The sequence below is a fragment of the Chiloscyllium plagiosum genome, chromosome 44 (genome assembly GCF_004010195.1).
Source record: "Chiloscyllium plagiosum isolate BGI_BamShark_2017 chromosome 44, ASM401019v2, whole genome shotgun sequence".
In the NCBI taxonomy this organism is placed as follows: Eukaryota; Metazoa; Chordata; class Chondrichthyes; order Orectolobiformes; family Hemiscylliidae; genus Chiloscyllium; species Chiloscyllium plagiosum.
The window spans coordinates 4,950,081-4,969,071 of NC_057753.1; the positions used below are offsets into that span (position 1 = coordinate 4,950,081).

The 18,991-nt window shown below is 45.2% G+C and overlaps 1 protein-coding gene across 1 annotated transcript in view; it reads right to left on the minus strand.

Annotated features, from left to right (window-relative positions):
* The window catches only part of LOC122543636 (zinc finger protein 850-like), a 52,912-nt gene continuing 33,921 nt past the window's right edge, over positions 1–18,991 (minus strand). The window contains exons 4-7 of the mRNA XM_043682458.1: positions 18,804–18,910; positions 16,026–16,983; positions 4,427–4,646; positions 1–1,570 (exon numbers count right to left, since the gene is read on the minus strand). Coding sequence (XP_043538393.1) covers positions 599–1,570; positions 4,427–4,646; positions 16,026–16,983; positions 18,804–18,910 — 2,257 coding nt within the window. The 3' untranslated portion in view covers positions 1–598. The remainder of the gene's footprint in view (positions 1,571–4,426; positions 4,647–16,025; positions 16,984–18,803; positions 18,911–18,991) is intronic.

An 18,991-nucleotide genomic window follows, 5' to 3' on the forward strand; every position in this document is an offset into this window, starting at 1 on the left:
TAGACGATCAGCCATGATTGTGATGAATGGTGGAGCAGACTCGAAGGACCGAATGGACTCCTCCTGTTCCTATGTCCAGTCAATTCTGCACTCCCCTTGTCACTGCCCCTTTCAATCAGCCAGCTCCAATTTTGTTCAGAAGTCTATTGGGTGGCACTATCAATAATGCCTTTTGGAAGCTCATGTACACCACAGTAAAAGCACTACCCTCTTCAACACACCTCATCAAAAGATTCCAGCAAGTGAGTTGAACACAATTTTCTCACAATGAATTGGTGCTAATCCTCCCTAACAATTCCCAATGCTACTATTACGTTTGTCCCAAATTATTGTTTTGACAAGGTTAGGCTGTTTGGCCTGTGGTTGCTGCACTCACCGCTTTCTAAGGCATAACTTCTGCAATGCTCCAGTCCCTTGGTACATCACCATGGAAGGAAGATTGAAAATTTATGGCCACACCTTCCACAATTTCCACTCTCACTTCCATCAGTGTTCTCAGGCACATCCTACCTGGCGCCAGTGTGTTATTAACTTGAAAGACGTATCCAATGCTCTTACGTCCCTTCTAAGTGTGCGATTTAGCAAAGCAACATCCACATCACTTGTGAACCCGCTGGTGCCTCAGCAGGTGGGATGAACAAGTGAACCCCTTGCCACACTTGGCGCAGGTGAACGGCCTCTCCCCAGTGTGAACTCGCTGGTGGATCAGCAGGTTGTACGACTGAGTGAATCCCTTCCCACACTTGGAGCAGGTGAACGGCCTCTCCCCGCTGTGAAGTCTCTGGTGTGCGACGAGTTGAGAGGAGTGCTTGAAGCGAATCCCGCAGGGGGAGCACCTGAACGGGGACTCCTCGGTGTGAACCCGCTGGTGCGTCAGCAGGTTGAACGAGGAGGTGAAGCCCTTCCCGCACATGGAGCAGATGAACGGCTTTTCCCCGGTGTGAACGCGGTAGTGTGTCATCAGGCTGGAGGACTGAGTGAATCCCTTCCCGCACAGGGAGCACGTGAACGGCCTCTCCCCGGTGTGGACGCGCTGGTGGACAGTGAGGTCCGGAGAGGTCCGGAACCCGGAGCCGCACAGAGAGCACCGGAACGGTCTCTCATCCGTGTGAACACGTTGATGGCGCATCAGCTCCCCAGAGCTTTTGTAGCACTTGGCGCAGTCCGGGCACTGGAAAGGTCTTTCGTCGGTGTGAACGCGTTGGTGTCTCAGCAAGTCAGCGGGCAGGGCAAATCTCTTGTCACAGACGGAGCAGGGGAATGGCCTCTCCCCGGTGTGAGTGCGCCGATGAGCTTCCAGCTTCGACGGGGAAATGAAGCCCTTCCCACAGTCCTCACATTTCCACGGCTTTCCTCCGTTGTGACTCCATTTGTGTTCTGACAAGCCAGACGCTCGGCTGAAGGCTTGCCCACACACGGAACACGTGTATGGTCTCTCCCCACTGTGTACAGTGCTTTCTCCTTCCATGTTCAAAATCTCGGGCCTCGATAAATTGCACGACTCTGTGTCAGACTCTGATGCGATGTTCGACTTGGGTTTCCCGACTGCAAGTCCTTCCCTTCTAATATTCTGTGAAATGTTTAAAAACAGGAAAAGAAAAGGGAGTGAGAGAAAACCCTCAAAAACACAGACAGGTTGTGAAATTGAGCTGAATTAATCTGGAAACATGAGAGGCCAGGAAAAGATGGGAGAAAAACCCCCACTGGTTCAGTAATATCCATCAGGAGAGGGAATTTGCCACCCAGACCAGACCTGCACAACACTCTGGCTTTGAGTTGAGTAGAGAGAGAGGCAGTGGTCGGTGAGGCAGATAATGATGGAAAGGGATATTTATATGTGAACAAATCAACTACAACACTGACAGAATCTCTCAAACCCTAAACCTCTGCCACCTATAAGGACCCAGCTCACAGGTAGATGAACATTAAGCTCTCTAAGTCACACACTGTCCTGTCTCGTCTGACATTTGGTAGCAGATGAGCCGAAATGTACTCTGTTTAAATATCAGGAAGACTGAAGCCATTGTCTTTACCAAACTGTACTCTCGCCACTGACCCCCATCCCTCTCCCATTGTCTGAGGCTGAACCAGACTATTCACAACCAAAGGTAAAAAACTTCAACTCAAGGTGAGCTTCCAACCACAAATCCCAATCATCGGTGCGATCACCTATTTCCACCTCAGCAATATCACTGATACCTGCTGCTGAAACTCTCATCGTTTCCTTTGTTACCTTTAGACTGAAGAACATAAGAACTAGGAGCAGGAGTAGGCCGTTCAGCCCATCGAGCCTGCTCCGCCATTTAATAACATCATGGGCAATCTTTTCATGTACTCAGCTCCACTTACCTGCGTTTTCACCACATCCCTTAATTCCTTTTAATTTTCAAAAATGTATCTGCCTTAGCTTTAAAAGCAATTACTGAAGCAGTGTCAACTACTTCCCTCGGCAAGGAATTCCATAGATTAATAACCCTCTGGGTGATGAAGTTCCTTCTCATTCCAACTGGAACTCTATCAACAAACATATCGAGTTAGACCCCATCTACCATCCGCTGAGAAAAGGAACAGGAAGTGACTTCACCACAGGAAATAACAACATCACCAACCCAAAGAAACCCAAACATATAAATAGAAAGCAAAAATTTTCAGCAATGCTTCGCCCGAGGCCCACTGAAGATATTACCTAGTAGGGTAACGAAATGTCTGGAAATTAACCTTTCAGCTCAGTGAGCAAACCTACATCCAAAACCTCAACCTGAACTACAAATCTTCTCAAAACTCGCTAGTTCCTTCTCAGTTCAGTTCTAAACCTGTTTCCTCTAATCCCCTTTTGTCCTAAAGACACCCAGTCAGCCAAACCTCTGCTGTCTGTGTGCTTACTTACACCAGGTCTCGTTCACCTAGCATTCCCGTGCTCACTGACCTTGAAGGCTCCCAATTGAAAGCAGAAACATTTTAGAATTCTCATTCTCAATTTCTTTTATGGCTGCGACCAGCCCCATCTTTGCACTCTCTTCATGCCACTCAACCTTCGAGATCTCTGCTTCTCATTTAGTTTCAGCCTCCAACAGTGTGTTTATTATTCGCTTCACCACTGGTGGCCATTTCATCTGGAATTCCCACCCAAAACCTCTCAGCTTCTTCTTCCTCCTTCAAGATTCTCCTTAAAACCTAATCGCCTGGCAAAGATTTTGGTCACTTGGCCTAATATTCCTGCAGTAATTCAGTGTCAAATATTCCTCTAACACATTTCTGTGAAATTCCTTGGAACATGTTATTAAATTTGATACACGACAAAAACACAAGTGATTGGACATATATCATTAACCCTTCAACACTGGATGAATATTCTGTTACAACTTACCAAACAACACTGTGGGAGCACCTCCACCACACGACTGCAGTGGTTCAAGAAGGTCAAACATCATCATTATCGTCGTCACAGGCAACTGAGTACTGGCAATGCTTGCTGGTGTCTGTCAGAGAGAGAAAAACAGAGTTAAAACAGAGGGAAAACAGGAAATAAAACAGCGCTGAACTTAGTTCTCAGAAACAGAAGGGAAATGGACTCCCATGCTGGAAAAAGGATTCTTGACTCTGAAACATATTGAGGGAGCATAAAGCTAGCAAGTCAGCAGCACATGATCAGGGATGAACAGCAGTACAAATCTCATTTAGACAAGGTCTGAGAAAGTAACAGCAAAATACGAAACAGAGCTAAAATATATCCCTAAATTTGAGTTGGAAGAAAGTAGACAATGACAGAGAGATGATAAGGGAGGGCAGAGGGGAAACAGAGCACTGGTTAGGTGTTATCTTCGCAGGTTTAAGAACATTGGACAAGCCTGGTACTGCGAGAATCTGGTCTGAAGGATCATAATCCTTGAAGCAGTGCTACAGTGGGGCCGAACCCCAATTGGCAGCCCCAACCTGCAAGGCTGCAACAGCTAATAAAAAAAGCTCTGAACAAGTTGGAAGAACTTCCCCTCCACTAAACATATGGAGTGTAACAGGCTGGTTAAGAGCTGCTGAAGCCACTCCTTTGGCTCAGCATTCAACCAGCTCCAAACTTCCTTTCCCAGTAAACATATTCTTCAACCATCTCAGTAAGTTTACGACAGAAATCCAGAGGCGACAAACCTTTCTCAAGGTTTGAATTTTCTACGTGCAAGTCCCCATCCAGACCCATAACAAAGGAAGGTTAACGCAGGCGCCCTGCAGAGCCTTGCCCCCTATAAATATGGCGGCCGCGCACACGTTCACTGAACACTGCCCCCCAAGAAAGATGGCGACGGTAACCCGGACCTGTTACCGCCTGAGGCCCGCGGCCTTTTTGCCGTTAGCTGCAAACGCGGGCCCGGGGCGTTTCTAATCCAGGTCTGACGGCTGACACCGATCGCCGATGAAACCTCTTAGTTCACACTGACTTTATTTCTCGCCTGCGGCCACTATCCATTCGCCAACGCCCGCAGCTCGCGCGAACTCGGCCATCTTTCAGTTGCGGCGACGCGGCGCCTGCGCAGAGTCTCCTTCGGCGGGGTGGGGTGGTGACGCAACGGTCGGTGTAGCCCCGCCCGCATCGCTCCGATTGGTTGGAAGACCACCTGCATTCGCTCCGTCCTCCAGCACTGGCCACACTCCTCCTATTGGTCCGAACCCGCTGTCAATCATCCGGTCCTCATTGTGAGCTGGAGCGTGCGCGGTGTTCTGCGTCTTGTCCACCACCTCCAGGGGTGAAAGTGATCATTCATCCTGGTGGGTAAGAAAGGTGTTATTCCCCTTATTGGCTCAGAGCAAGTGAAACGATAGTTTCACGTTTTTAGCCAGAAAGTGACTGGCCCCTGTAGTCTGAGGACTTAAAATATTTCGTGACATTCCCCGATTCTCCCAGTGTAAGGCAATAACAACAACAACTTGCATTCTTATGGAACTTTTTACACACTGAAGTACACTTCCAGAGTGCCCCCATCTCCCAAACCAGGTTTCAGAAGCTTGGTCGAAGAAGTCAAATATCAAATAAAACAAAGGAGAAGAGACGCTTCGATCCCATCAGCTGGAAGTGTGGGTGTAAATGAGGGATGGCAAAGTGGCACAGTGGTTAGCATTGCTGCCTCACACCGCCAGGGACCAGCTTACCATCTGCTTGCCAGTGGTTTCATGTTGTAAAATGATTTTATTGTTAATCACCTTTTTTGGATATGCTGTGAAAAACCTATGGGACATGTGGCTTTTGAACCCAGACCTTTTGCCCTGAGGTAGGGGCCGGTGGTCAGCTGTTGGATCCCGAACAGATTCCACGTAAACAATGGATAGCTAGAGAAGTGATTGCTGGACCTCTTGCTGAGATATTTGGATCATCGATAGTCACAGGTGAGGTGCCGGATGACTAGAGATTGGCAAACATAGTGCCACTGTTTAAGAAGGGCGGTAAAGACAAGCCAGGGAACTATAGACCAGTGAGCCTGACCTCAGTGGTGGGCAAGTTGTTGGAGGGATTCCTGAGGGACAGGATGTACATTTACTTGGAAAGACAATGACTGATTAGGGATAGTCAACATGGCTTTGTGCGTGGGAAATCATGTCTCACAAACTTGATTGAGTTTTTTGGAGAAGTAACAAAGAAGATTGATGAGGGCAGAGCAGTAGGTGTGATCTATATGGACTTCAGTAAGGCATTCGACAAGGTTCCCCATGGGAGACTGATAAGCAAGGTTAGATCTCATGGAATAAAGGGAGAACTAGCCATTTGGATACAGAAGTGGCTCAAAGGTAGAAGACCGAGGGTGATAGTAGAGGGTTGTTTTTCAGACTGGAGGCCTGTGACCAGTGGAGTGCCACAAGGATCGGTGCTGGGTCCTTTACTTTTTGTCATTTACATATATGATTTGGATGCGAGCATAAGGGGTACAGGTTAGTATGTTTGCAGATGACACCAAAATTGGAGGTGTAGTGGACAGCGAAGAGGGTTACCTCAGATGACAACAGGATCTGGACCAGATGGGCCAATGGGCTGAGGAGTGTCAGATGGAATTTAATTCAGATAAATGCGAGGTGCTGCATTTTGGGAAAGCAAATCTTAGCAGGACTTATACACTTAATGGTAAGGTCCTAGGGAGTGTTGCTGAACAAAGAGACCTTGGAGTGCAGGTTCATAGCTCCTTGAAAGTGGAGTCATAGGTAGATAGGATACTGAAGAAGGCATTTGGTATGCTTTCCTTTATTGGTCAGAGTATTGAGTACAGGGTGGCATGATGGCCCGGGTTAGCACCACTACCTTATAGTGCCAGGGACCTGGGTTTGATTCCACCCTCTGTGACTGTGCAAACTCCAAATAGACATTCTCCCCGTGTCTGCATGGGTTTCCACCTGCAGTCCAAAGATGTACAGGTTAGGTGGATTGGCCATGCTATAGTGTCCAAGGCTGTGCAAGATTAGCCATGGGAAATACAGGATAGAGGGATGGGATGCTCTTTGGAAGATTGGGATGGACACCTGCATTATTGGGATTTTATGATTTTTTTTCAGCTCACCTCTTTCCCTCTACATCCTTCCTCCCTCCCACCTTCTGTTCAATATAATTTCTTTTCCTCTAGCTGCTGTCAGTGCTGATGAAGAGTCGCCAACTTGAAAAATGAGCTCTGCTTTCTCCACACAGATGCGACCAGACCTGCTGAGTTTCCCCAGCTATTTCTGTTTTTGTTTCAAGTCTCCAGCATCCGCAGTCCTTTACTTCAACTCACTTTTAATGGTGTCAATCAACACAGAGCGTACAAGTTGTTTCTACAGAGAATGGTAACTCTCTGAGAACAGGGTTTTTTAAAAATTTCAATCATGGGATCTGAGTGTCACTGGATAGGCCAGCATTTAATGCTGATCCCCCATTACCTGGGGCACAGTGTCATTGCTGTGTCTTGAATTGCATTGTAAGACCACAAGAAAAAGGGATTGAAGTAGGGCATTTGGCTTATCAAGCCTCCTTAACCATCAATAGGATCACAGCTGATCTGACATTCCCCACGTTGTATTTTGCTGGGTTTTCCCAATAGCCTGGGATTCCCCTACTGATCAAGAACCTATCTATCTATCTCAGCTTTAACATACACAAGGGCTCTGCTCCCACAGCTCTCTGTAGCATGGAATTCCAAAGAACACTCAAACCTCCGAGAAGAAATTCCTCTTCAGCTCAGTCTTCAATTGTCGCACCTTTATTCTGAGACCACACTCTTAGCTGCTAGACCCTCCCATGAGGGGAAACATCCTCTCAGTATCTAGCCTGTCAAGGACCTTATAAAATCCGATAGATTTCAATGAGATGACTTCTCATTCTGCACCAATGAATACAGCTCCAACCCATTTAGCATTTGCTCTGGACAATCCCTCCACATCAGGCATCATCCTGGTGAACCTGCCCTGAACTACCTCCAACAAAATGATATCTTTCCTTAAATAAGTGAGCCAAAACTGTTCTCAGTGCTCCAGGTGTGATTTTATCAACACCTTGTATAATTGCAGTAAGACTTTCCTACTCAAGGTAAGGACGACCCATATCCTGTGTGAAAGCACACTACTGAGCAGGATGGACTTTTATGACAATAAACATTGATTAGGCTAGCTTTTTTAACTCTAGGCTTTTTAAAAAATTGCGTTCAAATTTGCAGTGGTGTAATTTGAATCCATCTCCCCACAGCATGAACACCTTGGGTGTAGGATTACAACTTCACTGATATTACCCCACCAATTTGCTACGTCTCCGCTAATAGATGGTCCACTCCCTGGGAGGACAGGAACCCTCACAATTTTTACAAAGTATTTAGATGAGCATTTGAAGTATCATACGAGTCAAAGCTATGGGCCTAGTGCGGAAACATGGGACAAGTTAGGTCGCATAATTTCGGTGTTATAGAAATAATGGCCTCTTCTGTACTGGAGGATTCTACGTTTCAAAGCTCAGATTTGGACCTTGAGGGCCGACGCACATGAAACACAATTACTCAATATCCTTTACCCCAATTATAATGACTCCACCTTTGATGACTGTGTTTTCAGTGGCCTGGATATTATGCCCTAGTCTGTCCTCCCCAAACCTCTCCACCTTTCTACTTGTTATGACACGGGGTAAACCCCTCTGCGAATTTAAACCAGCCACACAGAAATAATTCACCTCATGCTGTAATCTGTTAAAATTTGAGAGGCAAAGAACTATCTCAGAGGTCACTACTTAAAGAATAAAGTTGTTAATTTTTACTTTAAGTCCAACACAGAATATTAAAACCAACAACTATTTACAACTCCTTTCTATTAATCCTATCTTTCACCTCCCGCTCTACAATACTAGTCCGATAACAAAATCCTGATTAAGACATACAAAAAAAAAATCAGTCAGGTTTGCCGCTTCTCCTTTGTAGATTTTCCTCTACAGATTCTCTCCAGGTCAGCCTCAATGTTCTGCTGCACAAACTCCCCACAGACAGGTACCTTTCAGAGAGCTCTTCAGGTAGCAGTCTGCATTTGTTGGTCTTTGGCAGTTCTCCCCCTAACTGTTCAAAATGTCTTGTTTTATGCCCCAAAACATCGGACCATTTCATTGGTTTTAATATTATCAAAATACTAATTCCAAATTTGATTGTATTTTGGTATCTTGGGACATAATTTAAACTGATTGGCTGAATTAGAGTTTGTTTTTGTTTCATGGCAACGCAGCAGCTGCTATTTATTTCGACATTGATACCTTGGTTTGTGCTGTCAGTCTTTACTAACTTTTCAACTCTCGTAAAGGTACAGTAAACATCTATACCTTCATAACACTACTTCACTTACTTCCTTAACCTAATATTGTCTTACCTTCCTGTGAAATGCCTTGTATTATTTTATTATGCAAAGAACTTGCCAGAATTAAAATTTGCTGCAGTTGTTATAATTCAGCAAGACCTGATCACCAAGTGAATGAGTCTGTATCACTGTAAATGTAATTCAGCTGGACACAACTTATATCATATTTCAGTGGGACTGATAATTGAATGAGTGAGTGAGTCTGTATAAATGTCACTCAGATAGACATGGCTTGTGTCACAATTCAGTGAGGTCTGATCACTGCAGAGGAGAAAATGTAACTCAGACACAACTTGTGTCATAGCTCAGTGGGATCTACAGTGATCACTGAATGAGTCTGCAGAAATGTAACTCAAATAAACACAGGTTTTGTCATAGTTCAGAGAGATCTGCTCACATGATGCCATTTGTGGGATTGCGAGGAGCTATTCTGGTAGTGTCAAATAGCTGAATTCAGATGTAGAGTTCTGAGAAAGATTGCACAGATTTGGGAGGTGACAAAATTATCAGGGAGTTCAGAGTTGACAGTAATTTGCAAGACAGTGGGATCAAGGGTTTGTTTATGGCGGAGAGGGTGATGATGGCAGATTTGAATGGGAGAGATAGAAAGATAAGAGAGAGAAGAGAGAGAGAGCAGATTAGTGGGAATAGACCAGGAGTGGGTCCTGTGGACAAATGGAGATGTGAGATGGGAGAGAACTAACTAAAGATGGAGATTCAGGTCTCAGGGCAAGAACTTTATGCAATTTGCAAGCATCATTTCTAAGTTTTAATGCAATCTGATTTAAACATGTTCTGTGGAACAATTCTGAGAGTTTAAAGCATCGTAATAACAACAAATAATTATTAAAAACTGAGAGAACTGCAGATGCTGGAAAGTGTCACTCAATCCGAAACATGAACTCTGATTTCTCTCCACAGATGCTGCCAGGCGTGGAGCTTTTCTGCTTTTCAACTCGGAGGGTGGTTTGGCCTCATGAAAGGGAGGGGAGCAGCAGAGACACCAAATCAGATTGTCTCTACTTTCGTGACAAAAAAGCTTGATGAGCTCCTCACACACGTCATTGATGTGAGCATGGAGGAGACAGGAAGCAACTTCAAAACAAACTTACAACAAGATTCACCACATTGTGTTTTTAATAAAAAGCTGATTTATTTAACTTAATCCACAGTACTCACCCCATAACTGGGCTGGAGGTTATTCACATCAGCAGAATGTAGGATTAGTACGGAAATTAACATTTTATGATTGACTTAGAGTCATAGAGATGTACAGCATGGAAAGAGTCCCTTCAGTCCAACCCATCCATGCCGTCCAGATATCCCAACCCTATCTAGTCCCACCTGCCAGCACCCGGCCCATATCCCTCCAAACCCTTCCTATTCATATACCCATCCAAATACCTCCTAAATGCTGCAATTGTACCAGCCTCCACCACATCCTCTGGCAGCTCATTCCATACATATACCACCCTCTGTGTGAAAAGGTTGCCCCTTAGGTCTCTTTTATATCTTTCCCTTCTCACCCTAAAAAAAAATGCCCTGCAGATCTGGACTCCCCGACCTCAGGAAAAAGACTTTGTCTAGTTATTCTATTCATGTCCCTCATAATTTTGTAAACCTCTATAAGGTTGCCCCTCAGCCTCCGACGTTGCAGGGAAAACAGCCCCAGCCTGTTCAGTCTCTCCTTATAGCTCAAATCCTCCAACTCTGGCCACATCCGCGTAAATCTTTTCTGAACCCTTTCAAGTTTCACAACATCTTTCCGATAGGAAGGAGACCAGATGTGCACACAATATTCCAACAGTGGCCTAAGCAATGACCTGTACAGCTGCAACTCTCAACTCCTGTACTCAATACTCTGACCAATAAAGGAAAGCATACCAAAAGCTGCCTTCAATATCCTAAGTACCTGCGACTCCACTTTCAAGGAACTATGAACCTGCACTCCAAGGTCTTTTGTTCAGTAACACTCCCTAGGACCTTAAAATTAAGTGTATAAGTCCTGCTAAGATTTGCTTTCCCAAATGCAGCACCTCGCATTTATCCGAATTAAACTCCATCTGCCATTTCTCAGCCCATTGGCCCATCTGATCAAGATCCTGTTGTAATCTGAGGTAATCTTCTTTGCTGTCCACTACACCTCCAATTTTGGTGTCATCTGCAAACTTACTAACAGTACCTCTTATGCTCGCATCCAAATCATTGATATAAATGACAAAAAGTAGAGGGCCCAGCACCGATCCTTGTGGCACTCCACTGGTCACAGGCCTCCAATCTGAAAAATAAACCACCACCAACACCCTCTGTCTTCTACCTTTGAGCCAGTTCTGTATCCAAATGGATAGTTCTCCCTGTATTCAGTGAGATCTAACCTTGCTAATCAGTCTCCCATGGGGAATCTTGTCGAATGCCTTACTGAAGTCCATATAGGTCACATCTACTGCTCTGCCCTCATCAATCCTCTTTGTTACTTCTCCAAAAAACTCAATCAAGTTTGTGAGACATGATTTCCCACGCACAAAGCCATGTTGACTATCCCTAATCAGTTCTTGCGTTTCCAAATACATGTACATCCTGTCCCTCAAGATTCCCTCCAACAACCTGCCTACCACCGACGTAGGGCTCACCGGTCTATAGTTCCCTGGCTTGTCTTTACCGCCCTTCTTAAACAGTGGCACCACGTTAGCCAACCTCCAGTCTTCCGGCACCTCACCTGTGACTATCGATGATACAAATATCTCAGCAAGAGGCTCAGTAATCACTTCTCTAGCTTCCCACAGAGTTTTCGGGTACACCTGAGCAGGTCCTAGTGATTTATCCACTGTTATGTGTTTCAAGACATCCTCCTCTGTAATATGGACATTTTTCAAGGTGTCACCATCTATTTCCCTACATTCTATATCTTCCATATCCTTTTCCATAGTAAATACTGATGCAAAATACTCATTTAGTATCTCCCCCATTTACTGCAAATCCACACAAATGCTGCCTCGCTGATCTGTGCGGGGCTCTATTCTCTCTCTAGTTACCCTTTTGTCCTTAATGTATTCGTAAAAAACCTTTGGATATTCCTTAATTCTATTTGCCAAAGCTGTCTCATGTCCCCTTTTTGACCTCCTGATTTCCCTCTTAGGTGTACTCCTACTTCCTTTATACTCTTCTAAGGATTCCCTCGATAATCCTGTCCATACCTGACATATGCTTCCTTCTTTTTCTTAACCAAACCCTCAAATTTCTTTAGTCATCCAGCATTCCCTATACCTACCAGCCTTTCCTTTCACCCTAACAGGAATATACTTTCTCTGGATTCTTGTTATCTCATTTCTGAAGGCTTCCCATTTTCCAGCCGTCCCTTTACCTGTGAACATCTGCCTCCAATCAGCTTTTGAAAGTTCTTGCCTAATACCGTCAAAATTGGCCTTTCTCCAATTTAGAACTTCAACTTTTAGATCTGGTCTATCCTTTTCCATCACCATTTTAAAACGAATATAATTATGGTCGCTGGCCCCAAAGTGCTCCCCCACTGATACCATGGATACGATTTTGAAGGGAATAAGAAGTTTTTTCTCTAGTGTGAAGGCGAACATTTACCTATCAATGAAAATATCTGGGAAGAGCAGTGAAGTCCTACATTATAGTAAAGGCACAATGAAGATAAATTGCTCCTGCAGTTTTTGGCACATTGCAATTTTTGGGAGCTGCTTGTGTACTAATTGTTGTCATAATTCCTACATTATCACTGTGATTACACTTCATACATACTTCAATCGTTGTGAAATATTTGCTACATTATAATGTTGTGAAAGTCATAATATAAATCAATGATTTTTAAAGAAGGTTTCAAATACGTAGTTCCAAATGAGTTTCAGTAACAACAACATGATACATTTATAGAGCGCCTTTCAGAGGAACGTGGGGCATCTGTAGCTGAAAGCCTGCAGTGGTCGAGAGACTAAAATTGGGCTGTCAAATAAAGGAGAATCTATGACAGGGAAACAAAGTTGTGGTTTATCTTTGCACTCCATTTCCCAGAGAATCCTAGGATAAATGCCATCAGGCCCAGGGGACTTATCTATTTTCACCTTTTCCAGGATTTCCAACACCTCTTCTCTACATACCTCAAAGCCTTCCATTCTACTTATTTGTGACTCAGTGTTCGCATCGACGACAATGCCCTGTTCCTGAGTAAATACTGCAGAAAAGTATTCATTCAGTGTCTCCCCAATCTCTTCCGCCTCCACACGCAACTTCCCACTACTATCCTTGACTGGACCTATTCCTACCCTAGTCATTCTTTTATTCCTACAAGTTTGTTTCTCAATTTCGCTCTGACTATTGGGGTGTCTCTAATACAATCCCAATAAGGTGATCATCCCTTGCTTAATTCTCAGTTCCACCCAAATAACTTCCCTGGATGTATTTCCAGGAATAACCTCCCTCAGTGCAGCTGTAATGCTATCCCTTATCAAAAATGCCACTCCCCCTCCTCTCTTGACTCCCTTTCTATTCTTCCTGTAGCATTTGTATCCTGGAACATTAAGCTGCCAGTCCTGCCCATCACTGAGCCATGTTTCTGTAATTGCTATGATATCCCAGTCCCATGTTCCTAACCATGCCCTGAGTTCACCTGCTTTCCCTGTTAGGCCCCTTGCATTGAAATAAATGCAGTTTAATTTATTAGTCCTGCCTTGTCGCTGCCTGCCCTGACTGTTTGACTCGCTTCTGTTCTCAACTGTACCAGTCTCAGATTGATCTCTTTCCTCACTATCTCTCTGGCTCCCACCCCTCATCTCACTAGTTTAAATCCTCCCAAGCAGCTCTAGCAAATCTCCCTGCCAGTCTCTTAGTCCCCTTCCAATTTATGTGCAATCTGTCCTTCTTGTACAGGTCACTTCTACCCCAGAAGAGATTCCAATAATCCAAATTTGTGAATCCTTCTCCCATACACGAGCTCCTTAGCCATGCATTCATCTGCTCTATCCTCCTATTCCTGCCTTCACTAGTTCATAGCACCGGGAGTAATCCAGATATTACTACTCTCAAGGATCTCCTTTTTAAATTGCTGCCTAACTCTCTGTAATCTCCCTAGAGAATCTCAATCTTTTCCCTTCCTATGTCGTTGGTTCCAATGTGTACAATAACCTCCTGCTGGCCCCTCTCCCCCTTGAGAACATTCTGCACCCTCTCTGAGACATCCTTGATCCTGGCACCAGGGAAGCAACACATCATTCTGATGTTTTGCTGCTGGCCACAGAAACGTTTGTCTGTATCTTGGACTAGAGAGTCCCCGAACACAATTGATCTCTTGGAACCTGACGAACCCCTCGTTGCATTAGAGCCAGTCGCAATACCAGAAACTTGGCTGTTTGTGCTACGTTCCCCTGTGAATTGATCACCCCCTACATTTTCCAAAACAGCATACCTGTTTTAAATGGGGATAGCCACAGAAGACTCCTGCACTAGCTGCCTACCTCTCTTACCTTTCCTGGAGTTAACCCATCTATGTGACTGTATCTGAGACTTTTCCCCCTTCCCATAACTGCCAACCATCACATACTGTTGCTGTTGCAAATTCCTCATTGCCACTAACTGTCTCTCCAACCGATCCATTCAATCTGATAGGATTCACAACCACAGCATTTATTGCAATCTGCAGTAACCCTTAAACTCTTTTAAACTCCCACACCTGACAAGAAGCACATATCACTCTGCTAAAGGCCATTTTTGCTCCTTCACAATCTACAGACCCAGAAAATAACACCATCTTATTCTTCTATAAAACACTGCCCCAGGTTAAATTAATAGCTAAGGCTTATATTTTAAATTTAATCAAGAGATATATCTCAAAAAACATATAATCAAGAAAGAACCCACACAATTAAAATAATTCACTTATCTCCTTCTGTGCTGTGAGCTTTGCCCAAACAGTTCCTCCAAGATCAGTTGTGAATTTCACTGTTTGTTAATTTTCCCAGACACACTCCAATGTCCAGTGATACGTGAATTCAAACAGCAAAGGCAGTAACTATGCAGATACACTGTAGTGTCAGTTTCTTTCTCTCTCTCTCTCCTGCATTGATCTCACCATGTGCTTCCTTTGTCTGTTCTTCTCCCTTTTAAAACTGCTGTTGTTTTGACTTTTTTTCCCCCCCAAAGTTCCAAAGCAACGTAGCAGCATATAAAACAGTAATTGCTGCTCCTGGAATTTGAGGAAATCACCTCCAACACCTAAAATTCCTCAAAGAAAGGAGCAGACTGTTACAGCCAGAAATTTTTCCCGTCCTCCCTTGGATCCAAGAAAACAAAAGAAATTCTTCACAATATAGTATTCAAAACTTTATATCAAGCCCCTGTCTTGTTTCCAAGCAATATTCTATCACACAATTAAATTACGTTATTCTGCTTAAGTATAGGCAATACGGATATTCATCCTGTAATAGCAAGACCTTGTTTAGCTTCATTTGATACAGAAGTGCACCATGGAATTGTGATTAAAGTGAAAATGATAACCTAATGTTTTAGAGTTACCACTGTTAAGGGCGAGGAGCCTCCGTTTAACTTACGACTAGCCATACCCAGACTTCAGAGGTTGAATAAGACAGAGATAGTATACTCCTGGCTTGTTAGCCTTGATAAAGAAATTATAACTACAGGAATATCCTTGTGCTGGTGTGTTTTAGTTGGTTTAAGTAAATGTAATTTTGCAGCAATGTGTTTAATTTTGCAATTATATAATCCTTTAGACTTAACTATACCCAAGGAAACTTCTCGAAATTAGTATTTTCTGAGTACATTATGTTCTTCTTTATTAATTTTGCCTTTAAAATATAAAAGGTAACAAACTGTTTCCAAGATTTAAACACAGCAGAAAACAAAAGTTTAAAAAAAACCCACCAGATAATGAACAACTAAAGGAAAAGTAAATGGTCAATGATGAGCAAATGTCTGATTTAATGGGAACTTCACAAAATGACTAGGAACTGAGACATGAGCTCAAAGATATCAATCTTGGGTTCTCATTGCAAATGCCTCCCAATTCTGTAACAAATAGGCAAAGAAGACTTCAAACCACCCCCTTAGTCATAAAGCGACAATAACTAAAGTTAATGAAGAGAGCAAACTCTTGGATAATTGACAAATACCAAAGTATGTGGTAGTGATTAACAGCAAAAGATAATCACTGCAGTTACTTGTGAACTCGCTGGTGTTTCTGCAGGTTGGATGACTGAGCAAATCCCTTTCCACAGTCAGAACACATGAATGGCCTCTCCCCAGTGTGAATCCGCTGGTGCGCAGTGAGTTGAGAAGATCTTCTGAAGCAAGTTTCACACTGGGAGCACCGGAAAGGTCTCTCATCAGTGTGAACACGTTGATGGGACACCAGTTCCCGAGAACTTTTATAGCACTTCCCGCAGGCTGGACATTGAAAAGGTCTCTCGTCAGTGTGAACTAACTGGTGCCTCAGCAGGGTGGATGACTGAGCGAATCCCTTTCCGCACACAGAGCAGGCGAACGGCCTCTCTCCGCTGTGAACCGGCTGGTGCCTCAGTAAGTGGGAGGAATGTGCGAACCCTTTCCCACATTCTGAGCAGGTGAATGGCCGCTCCCCAGTGTGAACCCGCTGATGTTGGAGCAGATCACCTGTACTTTTAAAGCATTTCTCACAGCAAGAACACCGAAATGGTTTCTGATCAGTGTGAACAAACAGGTGCGAATTGAGGCTGGTCAAACAAGTGAACCCCTTCCCACACTTGGAGCAGGTGAACGGTCTCTCCCCAGTGTGAACCCGCTGGTGCTCGGTAAGCCTGGATGACCGGGTGAATCCCTTCCCACAGTAACTGCAGCTGAAGGGCCTCTCTTCAGTGTGAAATCGCTGGTGAGCCAACAGACCCCCTGCATTTTTAAAGCTCTTCTCACAATCGGAACATTTGAAGGGTCGTGTTTCAGTGTGAACTACTTGGTGGGCAATAAGGTGAGATTCATTCATAAATTCCTTCCCACAAACAGAGCAAGGGAATGGCCTTTCCCCAGTGTGACTGCGTCGATGAATCTCAAGCTTGGACGGGAATTTGAACCTCTTGTCGCAAAACCCACATTTCCATGGTTTCTCCGTGGTACTGGTGTCCTTATGTGTCTCCAGGTTTGATGATCAGCGGAAGCTTTGTCTGCACACAGAGCAGGTGTATGGTCTCTTCCCGTTAGATGAGCGTTTTTATCAGTCTGTGTAATTGGTTTAAGCTCTTTCCATAAGCAGTTCACTGGAACACTCACTCTGCTGTGTGTCTGTCTCTCATAAGCAGGCCAATATTATTCCTTCGACATTCGAAATATTTAGGTCCTGCTGAATTGAGTTCACTTCTTGATATGATGTTCCTTTAAGTTTTCCATTTGCAAATCACCTCCTAATCTCCTGTAAAAGGAGTTGACAGCATCAGTATTATAATCAGTCCAGGAAAGGAATCCAGGTCAGATTTTTCTAGTTTTATTGGAGTAACTTTTCTGCTCTTGTTCACCCAAACATATGCTCCAGTCAAACTAAAAGAAGTCAAAGTAAGCAGCGGACCAAAAGGAAGCATTCCTTACTAAACTGGAAAAAAGTTATTTCCAGTTCCTCTGAGATACTGTATCCCCTGAGATGCCCTGTGGATGTGGAAGGTGTCAAGTGTATTAGTGGAGACCACAGAACACCCTCAAGAGGATTATCTGGGAACAGACAAGATCATGAAAGAGACATTGGCAACCTGTTACTGAAGAGCAGGCAGATCATGCTGTACCATGGGGAAGCAGGCTTGATAGACTGATGCTATTCCATAACTTCAGCCAATAGGAAAAAGCAAGGACTACAGATGCTGGAGAGTCAGAGTCGAAAGGGGTGGTGCTGGAAAAGCACAGCAGGTCAGGCAGCATCCGAGGAGCAGACGAGTCGATGTCTCGGGCATGAGACCTTCATCAGGAATATGGTGGGGTAAAGGGAATGAAAGATAAATATGGAAGTGGGGCTGGGCTTGGGGGGAAGGCAGGTGGACAGCGATAGGTGTTTCAGGCGGGGGGGTAAGTGCGATAGGTCAGTGGAGAAATTGGAGCAGATAGGTGGGACGGAAGATGGACAGGTATGACAGTTCAGGAGGGTGGTGCCGAGTGGGAGGGCTGGATATGGGATGAAGTGGAGAGGGGAGGGGAGATCGGGAAACTAGTGAAGTCGATGTTGATGCCCTGTGGTTGAAAGGCCCCAAGGCAGAAGATGAGGTGTTCTACCTCCAGTTGGTGTGTTGATTTGATTTGGTGGTGGAGGCGGCCCAGGACTTGCATGCCCGTGGGGGAAGTGGGGTTGAAATGGTCGGCCACAGGGCAGTGGGGTGCGTGTCCCGGAGATTCCCCCAAACCGTTCCACGCGTTGGCGACCTGTCTTCCCTGATGTAGAGGAGACCACATAGAGAACAACAGAGGCAGCAAGTGAAGTAGGTGGACGTGCTGGGAAATCTCTGCAGGTCCAAACGAAGATCGTCCCTCTCTCCCTCCCTCCCAGTTACTCACCCCCTTCCACACTGGACAAGCAAAGATCAGCCATGGGGCAGAGGTGTGACCAGACGTCGAGTGGTAGTTTCTTCAGGGAACTATCCAGGGGCTTGCAGCCTCACCCACTGAATGGGCTGCATGGCCTTGGGGCGCTGCCCGAATCTGCTGAGAACACCCTGCTCCCCACGAAGCCCCGCCCCCTTCCAGGGCACCGGAGCCCCACCCACTCCTTTTGTGGCGTCAATGGCAATGTCTGCGCATGCTCCCACGCGCGTCCACGATAGCATACCTGGTCCGAGGCCTGGTCTCGGGGTTGGGTGTGGAGAGGACAGCAAAGGGGAAAAAAAACAACGACCCGGGACTGCAAAAACGAAGTCCCTGGTCTGGAATGAAGCCTTCTCTGTGTCTTTAGAAACTCTCCCCGCGCCGACCCCGCCCCTTCCCCCACCTACGCTGCCGCGCCCTCACCCGGCCGCAGACGTGCCTCTCCCCCATCGCTGACTCTGCGCATGCTCCGCACAGTGCCCCCAAGGGGCGGTCCTGCGCCAGTGCCACTGTCCTGTATTGAGGGCAAAGTTGGTTATGACTCAAAAGCTGTCGGACCCTATCGCCTGGTGTTGTGTAATTTCTAACTTGGGGG